General features: G+C 45.6%; 1 protein-coding gene across 1 annotated transcript in view; it reads left to right on the top strand.

Annotated features, from left to right (window-relative positions):
• The window catches only part of DGKH (diacylglycerol kinase eta), a 198,533-nt gene that overhangs the window by 5,904 nt on the left and 179,017 nt on the right, over nucleotides 1–13,612 (top strand). The window contains 1 exon segment of the mRNA XM_021065624.1: nucleotides 1,351–1,554. Within this exon segment, the coding sequence (XP_020921283.1) occupies nucleotides 1,351–1,554 (204 nt within the window).

The raw sequence follows: 13,612 nt of genomic DNA, 5'->3' as shown, positions 1-13,612 counted from the left end.
CACTGCTTTCCTGAAGTGTGAAGAGGCTCCAGAGTCTAGCAGGGACTTTTTGCCCTACTTAAAAATAAGCTAACACCACTTTGCAATTCTCTGCGAGTGACACGAGGACTCTGTCACTTTAGTCTCTTCTCCCCGGAGCCCTCCCACACCTTGCAAGGGTTCTTTGACGCCAGGCGTGCACAGGGCACCGCAAGGCTGCTGGTCCCCAGTGTCCGCTCTGCCAGCTCGCGGTGACGAGTTGTGAGCGGTGGCTGCCGCCTGTTGATCCCATTTCCTCCGGCTCTAGCCCGGGTTAGGGAGTGGCTCTCCCAGGACTTCCACTGTTTTCGTGCTCAGGCACTGGTGTTTCACACGGCTCCAGTGCATTGTTTTCTTCCAGGCGGTCTCGGTTAGAGCTTCAGCCTAGACATTTATTTGCATTCTGTCCTCTCGGGCTGCTTGTACTCTCTCGTTTCTGCGCTCTCTCCACGCCCTTCCCGGTTTCCTGTTAGCCAAAGGGATCGCTCTTTCTGAACGAAAAGTTCTCAGAGCGGAGTGGAAGCTCCCGGAAAATGCTCTTCTCTTCCGTGTGCGCCGGATGGGGGTGGGGGTGGGCCAGAAACTAAAGGCCACGGGTCGGGAGAGCTGAAAGGACCCGAACCCCAAGGCGGAGGCGGGAGAGGTACGGTTCCTCCGAGAAGGGCTAGGGGATCGGGAGACAGACAAGGGGCAGCGCCCATGCATCTCGGGGCCGGAGGGGACTTTTCTCGCGGAAATGGGCGGCGAGGCCCAAGTCTCTCTGGAGAGATTCTGGATCCAGGAGGTGGCGGGCGCACCCAGGGGAGTCAGTCGGGAGGAAGCCCTAGGTTCCCTTTCTGTTCCTGGAGCCGTTCCTGCCCCGTCTCCCAGGAATCGCTGGAGGGAACATCGCCACTGCCGGGCCTGCGGGGGTGGGTTGCAGAGGTTTCTCGTCGCCTCTCCCTCCCGTCCATCCCGAGGACCCTAGACCTTAGAGGAAGTGGGAGGTTGCCCCGAGCTTTCTGTCTCTCCCGTCTCTCTACCCGCGCGGGTCGTATTCTGGGTCAGAAACCCTGTACCATCCCGATGCTGGGTGTGCTGGGATCCCAGGCTGGCCTGGGCCCGAGTCCCCCTTGCCCCACATCGGGCGCCGCTCTGGAGGGAGCAGGGCACGGGGTCCTGAAGGGCGCCTGCCGGGAGGGCGAGTGGTCCCCGGAGACCCTCCTCCCGCGGGGGCGGCTGGGGGTGGGGAAGATGGCGGCGACTGGGCGCGGGGCCCCGGGCCGGGCTCAGGCAGAGTCCACCCACTGACCGCCGCCGTCGCCCCCGCCGGGCGGTGCTGTGTCCCCGCAGGAGTCAGAGAGGATGGCCGGGGCCGGCAGCCAGCACCACCCTCCGGGCGCCGCGGGAGGAGCGGCCGCCGGGGCCAGCGCCGCGGTCAACCCCGCCACCGCCTCGGCGGGGCCTGGAGAGGATTCTTCTGACAGTGAAGCGGAGCAAGAGGGACCCCAGAAACTGATCCGCAAAGTGTCCACCTCCGGGCAGATCCGGACCAAGGTGAGGCGGGCCGGAGGGGAGCGTGGTAGACGGAGGCGGCGGGGCAGGGAGGAGGAGAGAGAGCGCCGGAGGCGCAGGGAACGCGCCAGGCGATCCCGGGAACGTGGGGCGCTGAGGTGGGGGCGGGGTCTGGGCCAGGGGTGGGCCCGGGGGCGGGGCCGGGGGGGCGGAGCCCGCGGGAGCTGGACCGCGCGCCCTGGGAAGGGATTCCCGGACCGCGCGCTGGGGCCTCCGTGGTGGGCAGGGGCGGAGGGGAAGGGAACCTGGGAGCGTGGGAAAAAAGCCAAAGTGCTGTTTTGAGTTCCCACTCAAGGATCTAAAAAGGAGTGTTTTATTTTTGGTCCTACCTGTCCTGCATTGGTTCGGGAGAGTATGTGCGTTGGGCAGAGCGAGAAGTGCAGGCTGACCAGCCTGAACTGCAGTGAATCTCGCCACCTTTTCTTCCCATGGGTAGCAGTCTCCCCGGCCCACTCTGAGAGGGCGAGTGGGGAGGTGACCTCCGACAGCCCCTGTGCCCCTTTGCTGCCCTTTGGAAGGCAGGAGCCGCTTGGCGACGCCAGTGGTAAATGATGGTCGCAGTTAACCGCAACCTGAGAGGCGCAAACGGCAGACCTTGCGTCGTAGGTTCCCTCTAAGTGCACAGTTCAGGGCTTATCAACACAGCCATGGTTATTTTTAATGATGAAAAGTAACCTTTTTGTGTTACATATGGTGATGAGCATGCCGTGTTACTCTTGTTTCTGATGTCCGTACTGTTGACGCGTGAGGGCTCAAAGTTGAGAGTTTTAATCTGAATATGTATCTCTCAAATGCTTATGACTGAAGGATTATTTATATATTCTAATTTTTATCATACTTTAGAAATAATCACGCGGGGGATCACTGGGGGACTTTAACGAGGGATTTGAAAAGGGAACCAATAAAATCATTGGATTTGTATGCGCTTTAAAAATAAATTTGCAAGTTAATTTATTCTATGTCTATTTTTATGAGAATTTGTTTTCTAAGAATAATAGGCCCCTATATGAAAAGAGAAGTTTTATTGTATGCCTATGGATGCATGTTTGTATTTGCCTGCCTCCTTCTTTTCTAAAATATGTTTGAGTACACACACAGTGTTAACAAGGTTCGCTTAGCTTTTTTTTATTTTTATTTTTTATTTTTTGCTTTTTAGGGCCGCACCCGTGGCTATGGAGGTTCCCAGGCTAGGGGTCGAATCCAAGCAACAGTCCCAGCATAAGCCACAGCCAGAGCAACGCTGGATCCGAGGCGCATCTGCAGCCAACACCGTAGTTCATGGCAAAGCGAGATCCTTAACCCACTGAGCAAGGCCAGGGATCAAACCCAGCATCCTCATGGATACTAATAGGGTTGATTCACAGCTGAGCCACGAAGGGATCTGTCCCCCCCCTTTTTTTTTGAATGAAGTGTAGTTGACTTACAATGTTGTTGCTTCATTGTCTAAGTGCACATCTTGTAACACCTTTTGATAGTGAATTTTTAATTTAATGGAATTTGTGATAAGAATATGGGGTTTAATGTATTTTTAAAAGATTAAGGCTAAACAAGATAGCGACTTTCCTAACAGCAAGTGCCTTTAATATTTGATGTCTTAATTTAATGAAAAGTTCACAAAACTGTGTTAATAATGGAGAGAATGACAGGTTTTTTAAAAAGTCATATTTTTATGTGTTCAACCGAAATGATTAAAATTCCATGTATACTTATTTCAAGGTTGACCAGTAAATTTATACAGTTTGGAAGAAAATTTAGAGATTACTCTCATTTGACTTGAGTAAAGTCAAACAACAGATTTATTGGGCACAGCACTAAAATTTGTAGGTTTCTTGAACTCATGGTAATAGTTACAATTATACTCTTTAATTTGATATTATCTGTGGTTTGGGATAAAGCATGTATATAATCCAGAGGAAGAGTAAATTCAAAAGGCATGTTGATTGTTGGTTTTCCATTTAACGTTCTGACAAAAATAGAGCAGAATGTTTTGCCATGATTAGGGATAATTAGTGAGCATTAAATGAAATGTTCCTTATATTTCCAAAGATGTGTGGAGTTCCTGAAACTCTGCCTTTTGTACTAGCTTTTACGAGCGCACACAAGTTCATTAACATTATCATATATGAACACGTGAGATCAGGGCCTAAGATGTGGTTGAAAGGGGAAGGTGGCCTCCACCTTCCTGTCTGTCCCACCCCAATCCAGACTGTTCATATCTGCTACAGATTTCATGTGTTGCATCTCCTACCACATAAACTGATTCTCAGGCATGAGGGCAAGGGCACTGGGGGGAATTCATAGAATGAGAATTGCTAACTGTAACTGTTGGATTCTCATCAATAAGAATTAAGGGAAAAGATCTTTAGAAAGGGACAGACACTCTTTTGCTCCCTTCCCCAGATGTGTAAGATGCAAGAGCCTGGAGGAGAAGGAGGCCCCGGGACTAGCCCAAGGCCTAGTCATTTTTAAGACCCCAGAGCAGTTCTTTCTCCTACATCCTGGAGATACATCAAGGGGCCATTAGTTGTGGCAAGTTGTGATTGCTAATGGCATCTTCAATTCTGGTTGTGTAGCAGCCTCGGATGGGGTGTGTGTGTGGCACACGCACATATGTTTACACCCACGTATCTGCAAGCTTACGTATGTTTGCATATATATGCTGTCTTTGGAAAGCATTTATGCGCAGACATACAGAGAGTGAGTTGCACATAGAGGTCATAGTATTTCTTTTCTTCTTCTTCTTCTTTTTTTTTTTTTTTTTTTTTTTTTGCTTTTTAGGGGGCTACACCTGTGGCATATGGAGGTTCCCAGGCTATGGGGCTAATCAGAGCAATAGGTGCTGGCCTACACCACAGCCACAGCAACGCCAGATCCTTAACCCACTGAGTGAGGCCAGGGATCAAACCCACAACCTCATGGTTCCTAGTCAGATTCGTTTCCAGTGTGCTGCAACGGGAACTTCCAATATTTCTTAAATGAATGACTGTGTATATATTGTATACATGTAAGCTTCATATATATGGGATTAGGATCACAAAGCTGTTTGTTGTCTAGTTTGGGTTTGGATGAAAAGCAGCCACTGACTTAAGTAAATTACCTTGTTTGAATCCCGGTTCTTTGTTGTGAATACTGGTTAATATTTTATTTTATTTATTTATTTTTATTTTTGTCTTGTTCTTTTAGGGCTGCTCCTTAGGCATATGGAGGTTCCCAGGCTAGAGGTCTAATCGGAGCTATAGCCGCCGGCCTACACCACAGCCACAGCAATGCCAGATCCGAGCCTTGTCTGCGACCTACACCACAGCTCACAGCAACACCGGATCCTGAACCCACTGAGGAGGCCAGGGATCGAACCCTCAACCTCATGGTTCCCAGTCTGCGCCACAATGGCAACTCCCTTGTTAATATTTTAAATAATTGGAATGTTAGTGAAGAACTTTAAGTTAATTTTGCATTTGAGACGTATCCAGACTTTTCTCAATTGAAAAAGTAATGTGTGCATCTAGTAAGAGGTTCAGATAGTGTGGGGGGATATTTGGTGGTGGAGGGTATCCAGGGAAAAGGACTCTCCCTCTCACCCTAGACCTTGTAGTCTCTGTCTCAGAGGCAGTTGTTGACATGTTCTTGGTGTGCTTCTAGGAAAGTTCTGTGCACAAAGCAAGGAAAAAAAAAAAAAATAATATATATATATATATACACTTAAATGGGTAGTATTTAAGAAATTCTAAGGGGAACATCATTTATACATCCTGTGTCTTGTTTGGAGGTGTAATGTGGAGATCATTTCCCCAGTGCTTATCTACAGCTACCTCATTCTCTCTAATGAGGCAGAGTATTCTATTCTATTAGGTGGAGCTAAGTGACCTTGCTCTGGCAGTAGCGTCAGAATGGGAGAGAGTAGGGCTGGGGCAAATTGGGACAAGTTGGTCAAAGTGGATGTATTTTCAATTATACAATGAATACGTTCTGAAGTGTTTTTTTTTTTTTTTTTTGTCTTTTGTCTTTTTAGGGCCACACTCGCAGCATGTGGAGGTTCCCAGGTTAGGGGTCGAATCGGAGCTACAGCTGCCGGCCTACACCACAGCCACAGCAACACAGGATCTGAGCTGCGTCTGCCACCTACACCTACACCTACACAGTTAATGGCAGCGCCGGATCCTTAACCCACTGAGCGAGGCCGGGGATCAAATCCACAACCTCGTGGTTACTAGTCCGATTCGTTTCCACTGCACCACAACGGGAACTCCTGAAGATTTAATATACAGCATAGTGACTGTTGTTAAATACTGTTATGTACTTGAAATTTACTAAATGAATAGACTAAGGATTCTCACCCCCCCCACACACACGATAACTGAGGTGCTGGATATTAACTTAATCGTGGTGCTAGATATTACCTTATACATTTCACAATGTATAGGTCTATGAAGTCATCACATTGTATACGTTATACACAATTTTATTTGTCAGTTATACCTCAGTAAAGCTGGAAAAACGAGTCCAGTAGGGGAAATTTCATATGGTTCAACCTAGCATGTCATCATTTAATGAACCAGCTCTCTATGAAAGGAAATGTGGACTATTTTAAGACAGCGCTCATCTCAGCTTTTTTGCAAGGGGATATGATGACTTTTTAAGTAAAGAATTAATAAGACTGGCATGCTCTTTGAATTAGTGTGGCTTAATACAGTCCTCATGTGCATCTTTGTACCCTCCTCGCATCCGCACATTGTATGCTCTTTGTTCCCCTTTTCATTCCCCATTTTTTCTTCCCGTTTCTTTGTCCTTGCTGTCATCTGTACTATTTTTCTCTTTCTCTGTTTTTCCCTTTTTTTCCTGTGTCTGTATCAGTTAAGTAGAATTTCAGGTAGTTTCAATAGCTACCCAGGTGATAAACACGAGATACTTTTTTTTTTTTTTTTTTTTGGCTTTTTAAGGCCGCACCTGCAGCATATGGAGGTTCTCAGGCGAGGGGTCCAATCGGAGCTACACATGCCGGCCTCGCCGGATCTTTAACCCACTGAGCAAGGCCAGGGATCGAACCCACATCCTCACGGATACTAGTCGGATTCGTTTCTGCTGCGCCACAATAGGAACCCCAACACTAGACACTTGTATGGCTGCTTCTATTTCCCCAAAGGAACAAAATCGCTTATATACAAATGTTGAAATAGTGGTGACGTGGGCAACCCAACGGGAACTGTAATTCGTCAGATCTCTTTACCCTTGACGGTTCTCTCCGAGGTCTTAGGCCCGTCTCAAGGAGGAGGTTGATTTTGCATTCAGAGTTATTGCTGTAGAGAATTTCACAGGTGCTTACTGGGAATGAGACATTCTGAAATGACATGAGTACAAACTCAGGCCAGCTTGGTTTTGCACTTGGATGCGAAGGACACTTGGCTTGCTCTCTGTTGGCCTGGGAATGCTGTAGTCTTGCATTTTGCAGCGAATGCCTGGAGGAACCTTGGTTAGGTGTGTAGACTAGGATTGTTCAGTCGTCATAAGCCGCATGGTTTACACAGACGAAAACCATACAGATGACTTTTTCTGACATTGACTCATCTTGGCCAAGGTCTTGAAGCTTCAGGTGTCAAAAAAATGCCACTAATTAGGTTATTATGCTCACATGTATTTATTTTTTGAGAGTGATGTGTCCTCTTCCAGGTAGTTTTAATGTCTGTAAATGAGTCTCTAAATTTAGGCAAGACATGCTTTTAAACACAGGAAAGATATTGAGAACTTTGAAGCATTCTGTCTGGGTTAGGCTAGCTATCTCTTTAAGTCTATTGAAAGAATAATCACTACCTTTTTCAATTAGTACCTTGGTTTTACTTTAACATGAAGGATGTGTCAACAACCTCTTATACATTTATGGTAAGGCATAATCACTGTGGAAATATTGATTTGTATTTTTCACTGCTTTATGAGATGCAATTTATGCAATTAACATGTTATCTCTCACCATAAACCTTCCAAAGGTTAGATTAGAGAAGACTTGCTCAGGGTTTTTCAAATTGTCAGTGGAAGCCCACTTGTAGGTCATGATGGTTCGCATCCAGTATTTTAAAACAGAAACAGAACAGGTTAAAAAAATACTGTTTAAAACTTGAGCCACAGCTCGTCATGGAAACATCGGATTAGATAAAGATCCAAACAGGATGGGAAGCAGAATCATGGCCAGAAGATGGTTAAGAAATGTGGATGAAGTAATATTGACACGTTTATTGTTCAGAAACACAACGTGATTGGAGAGGCAAATGGGAATTTTTACATTTTGATACGTGATGAGAATGACGATATCTTGAATTATAAGAATGTTAATTAGTCAGCTAGGTAGAAGTCAGCTAACTTTTTCTGTAAAGAGCCAGGTAGTAAATGTTTTAAGCTTTGTGGGCCATAGAACCTGTGTCAGAATTACTCAGCTCTTCTGTTACAGTGTAAAATTAGCTATAGACAGTACTTAAGTACATGCATGTAGCTGGAATGCGGTATACCTGTGGTTCATGTCTATAGGAGGTATACATGTGGCTATGTTCCAATCAAACTTTATTTAAGGGTCGTGACATTTGAGTATATAACATTTTCACGACTGAAAAATATTCTTGGGAGTGCCCACTGTGGCTCAGTCGGTTATGAACTGGACTAGTATCCATGAAGATGCGGGCTTGATCCCTGGACTGTTCTGTGGGTTAAGGACCTAGTGTTGCAGTGAGCTGTGGTGTAGGTTGCACGTGTGGCGTGGCTGGGATCCCATGTGACAGTGGCTGTGGTGTGTGCCGGCAGCTGCAGCTCCAATTCGACCCCTATCCTGGGAACCTCCATATACCGTAGGTGTGGCCCTTAAAAAGAAAAAAAAAAAAAGGCATTTAAACATATAAAACCCTTCTTAGCTTGTGGGCTGTATACAATCAGCTACTGGAAGTATATGGCCGACAGATTTGTCTTGAGGGCCCTAGTTTTCTGATCCCTTTTCTAGGTGATGGAAAATGATTTGTAAACCACGGCAAAGTTAAGGTGCTGCTAAATGCGATCAGCGCATGTAAGGGACCAAATAAAGCTAGATTTCAATCCATTTAAAAATCTCATCTTTGTAGAACATTTTATTTTTAGCCTGGTTTGCGTCTTTGCTTCCATTTTAATGTGAACTAAATATAGACTGGAAACTCTGAGTCTTGGTACAGTAGTATATGGTATAACAGCTTTCTTTCCATTTTGATTACACGTTAAACATGATATCCCATTATTAAAGATAAGAGACATAATAAATAATTGACTAACGCTTTATGTATAACTTAAGATGCATTATTGGAAGGTGTCTAAATTTAGAAAGCTTTCCCTTCATTTAAGCTTGCATGTTTGCTGTTGTGGTGGGAGTGATGAAAGGTTATATGAAACTACTATTGTAAATGACTCCGGGCTTCTTTCTGTTTCCAGGGCACAGTGTTTCACTCATATTGGATTTGTTAGGCTTTACTTGTTCAGGAAATGTGTTTATAAGCAAAGGTTTTAATTAAAGAGAGTTTGTTTTAGGTCTAAGAATAGACCTTTGAAAAAGACCATGACGTGTTGGTCCATTGCATTTTTCCCTTGGCAAATTAGTTTGGTTTGGTTGGGTATGGAGTCGTTTTCTCTGTGAATATTTAGTTACTGGTGACACAATTGTATTTTTGATTTGGTGAAGTGGCTTAAAATGGTCAATAACCATTGTGGATAGTAGCGTCCACTTAAAATGCGCTGTACATTGTTTCTATTTTAGATTGTCACTCATTTTTTTCAAATGAACATATGTGGCAATAATTCCCCCCTCCCCTTTTGTAAGAAGGATATTTGGAAGATTCCTTAGCTTTCTTGTTTTACACCAAGGAAATATGATTGACTTTATCATGTATGGAGCAGAAATCCTAAGCTTCTCACTGAGACTATTAGGGCTTTCTCAAACCACCAGATGTAACTTCGTGTAATAAAGCTTTTTTATATAAGCTTGGGACATTTATGTTAGAAATTTAAAAATACCTTTCTCCTTAGCGTTTCAGTGTTTACAGAGCAGTTTTATATGCACGATCTCATTTAACAGTTGCTGAACATGATCTGAATTTTACAAATGGTAAAAAGCAAGACCACGTTTGAATATCTGCCGAGTAAATGGCAGGCCTGGAACTCCAAAGCAGGACTTGGGATTACTGTGCCATTATTCCTTGGCACGGGGAACAGTGAGTGGCTTCCAAATAAATGTCTTCTTTCAAGTCCCATGAGCTTCTTGGAGTTTTTAAACATTTTTTATTATAGTTGATTTACAGTGTTCTGTCAATTTCTGTGGTATCGCGAAGGGACCTAGTTATACATGTATGTACATGCTTTTTTTCCGCATTATCCTCCATCACATTCCATCACAAGTGGTTAGACACAGTTTCCCATGCTGTGCAGCAGGATCTCATTGCTTATCCACTCCAAACGCAATAGTTTGCATTGACTAACCCTCGGTTCCATCCATCCCCCCGCCCTCCCCCTCTGCAACCCCACGTCTGTTCCCTTGACATCTGCAGTGTACAAGAGCGTATGTATGAGGCTGTCCCCTCACTTCTCCACCTGTCTCCCCATCTCCCTCCGCTGAATTCCCCCTCCTCTCCCTTCCCATCTCTCCTCTTCATTCATTTAATCTGGGAGCATATCTCTCACCAACATTTTAGGTTTTCCTAGTCCCTTTTTTTTTGCACTCGAATCCCACATTTTTAGTGTGCTTCTTTGAAAAGTGAACGTCGGAATAAAACATTTCAGCTGAAATGTGTATCCGTTTTAATTCCTGGTAGCCAAATCATGGAAGGACTTTGAAAGCATCTCTAGAAGGACGCCTTTAGAAGAAATGCTTATAAGTCTCTGACTCTTCAAATAGATTTTCAAAGAAAACTGTTAGTTTCACTTTTATAAGGTAAGATGCTATTTTTAAAAGGTCATGATATAGCGTTAAAAAGAATTATATAACGTACTTTTCCACTTGGCCTATTAAGGCATAGTTGAGGAAAAAAACATGAGTAAAATTTATTTTTAACTAGCTAAGGAGTGATTTTGACATTTTTATGCCCCAGTTTTCTCCATCTGACTCTTTTATTTAGATAAGAAAGTGCCAGGGTGTATACCTGAACAGACATGCTGTTTTGAATCGGATTTTTTGCACAAACTCATACAGCCCTTTAAAATTATGTTATTATATACATATAAATGGATATATGCCATCTCTGTGGTTTGCGCATCAGCTTCAGAACCAGAACATTTTCAACACCGCATATCTACCTGTGTGCGCCTTCTCTTTTTCACTCCTCAGTTCATTCAGAAAGATATTTGTGGAGTTCCCGTCGTGGCGCAGTGGTTGACGAATCCGACTAGGAACCATGAGGTTGCGGGTTCGGTCCCTGCCCTTGCTCAGTGGGTTGACGATCCGGCGTTGCCCTGAGCTGTGGTATAGGTTGCAGACGCGGCTCGGATCCCGCGTTGTGTGGCTCTGGCGTAGGCCGGTGGCTACAGCTCCAATTCGATCCCTAGCCTGGGAACCTCCATATGCCGCAGGAGCGGCCCAAGAAATAGCAAAAAGACAAAAAAAAAAAAAAAAAAAGAAAGATATTTGTGATGTCTAAGCACTGTCACGGTGCCAGGGGTAGAGCCATAAACAAAAAACAAAGTGGACAAAAACCTCGGCCCTCATGGAGCCCCCATTTTAATGCAGGGAGCATTTATAAACTTATAAATATGGAAAATGCATAGTATGTTAGAAGATGAGAAGGGCTGTGAAGAAAAAACAGGCAGGAATGGCAAGTGGAGTGGGGGTGGAGGCGGGCTTCCTGAGAAGGTGACCTCTGAGCAATGACCTTGAGGGAAGGAGCCGTGGAGACCTCTTCGGGGGAGAGCCTCAGGCAGGAGGCACAGGGGCTACAAAGGCCAAGGGACAGAAGCCACAAGGAGGGGGTCAGTGAGGCTGAAGTGGGGTCAGGGGATGGGAGTGGAGGAGAAGCAGGTAGAAAGCAGAGGAAGTGAACAGCGTTGACAGTGAGATGCGTAGAGGAAGGTTCATTGCCCGGGCTTCATGGATTCCCAAGCATGGATGGGCGTCAGAGGGGTCCCCAATTTTATGTCCACGCGTATGCCTCTTGGAAGACTCACCCTACTGATTTATAAAGGGGAATTGCAGGCCAGACACGAAAAGATCGATGAACACACACACACACACACACACAGTACCATCTGTTATCAGTGTCATTTGGAGAAATGCTGAATTTAGGAGTGGGTTCAATGAAGGGAAAGGAGAAGCCGCATTGGACAGCAAGGTTCCTTGGAGCTGTTAGTGTGTCAGGGTCGCTTCTCAGCCATTCCTTGTACTATTGGGTGACCTTCTCCGGTTACTCATCCTGGCAGAGAAAGAAGGTTGTATTCCTCGATATCCGTGTTTCCCCTGTCCTTCCTGGCCCACTGTCAGACCTCATTTATACCCCCCACCCCCCGGGTAGGAGTTTGGGCCAGTGGAGTATGCGTGGCCGGGATGATTGTCACTTGGCCTCTAAATTCATCTGTTGGACTCTCCACGCTTTGTCCCTTCCCTCACCTGCCAGACAGATGTAGATTATCCAGTGGAGCAGAGCCTCTGTGCTCCTGCCCCCAAACCTCACTGGCCAGATCCGGTTGTGCCACAGAAGGGAAATGCACTTTTATTGTGTTACGTCCCTGAGAGTCAGGGGTCGTTTGCTGCAACAGTTAGCATACGCTGACCAATTTCATCTCTCTGAACTTCAGCTTTCTCATTTGCAACATAAGTGCAGTGATTCCTACCTCGTTTGGTAGTGATGATTAAAGAAAATACACAGGACTTCCCGTCGTGGCGCAGTGGTTAATGAATCCGACCAGGAACCATGAGGTTGCGGGTTCGATCCCTGCCTTGCTCAGTGGGTTAAGGATCTGGCGGTGCCATGAGCTGTGGTGTCAGTCGCAGACTCAGCTCGGATCTTGCGTTGCTGTGGCTGTGGTGTAGGCCTGTGGCTACACCTCCGGTTGGACCCCTAGCCTGGGAACCTCCATATGCTGCGGGAGCAGCCCAAGAAATGGCAAAAAGACAAAAAAACAAAAAACAAAAAAAAAAAAATACACAGTGTGCATCCATATCCTTCATTATTATCATTATTAAAAACTGGTAGAAAATCCTAATATGTAGTTCTTCCTGATACATGTGCCTTCTAAATATAACAATCAGTAGGCATTTAGACCACTGTCCTTTGTTGACTGTTTATTTATTTTGCTTTTTGGGGGCCACACCCATGGCATATGGACATTCCCAGGCTAGGGGTCGAATCGGAGCTACAGCTGCTGGCCTACAGCACAGCCACAGCCATGCCAGATCCGAGCTGCATCTGCGACTTACACCACAGCTCATGGCAGCACCGGATCCTTAACCCAGAGTGAGGCCAGGGATCGAACCTGCATCCTCATGGATACTAGTCAGATTTGTTTCTGCTGTGCCATGATGGGAACTCCCATAATACATTTTCGCATAAACTCTTAGACATTACCCATGACTCGTGAGATGACATCTGAATTTCTTAACATGATTTAGTAGCTCTTTCTCAATTTAATGCTAAGCTACCTTTAAATTCATTTAATCAGTATTTCTTGAGTGCTATTTTAAGTGCCGGAAAGGCAAAATAACATTAAAAGGCAAACTTCCTAGAGCTTCTAGTCTATTGAGGAGGAAGTTAATAAGCGTATCAGCAAATACACATCAGATGTTCACAAATATAGGGAAGGACAATAAAACAGGGTCAAGGGAGAGCGTGGGTGACGGAGCCGTGTGCATATATGCACGTGTGTAAAGTATTTTGGGTGCATCAGTCCAGGAAGGCCCCTCTTTGATGCAATATTTGAACATCTGAATGAGGTGACCATGAGCCATGCAGATGACACCTGGTGTCAGAGCTTACCAGGCATCGTCGGGATGGTCGGTGCCATCCTGTGGCCCGTCCCACCAGACTCCTCTCTGCTCCCAAAGGCCGGCAGGTGTTGG

This window comes from Sus scrofa, chromosome 11 (assembly GCF_000003025.6).
Source record: "Sus scrofa isolate TJ Tabasco breed Duroc chromosome 11, Sscrofa11.1, whole genome shotgun sequence".
In the NCBI taxonomy this organism is placed as follows: domain Eukaryota; kingdom Metazoa; phylum Chordata; class Mammalia; order Artiodactyla; family Suidae; genus Sus; species Sus scrofa.
This window is presented reverse-complemented; position numbering and strand designations above follow the sequence as displayed.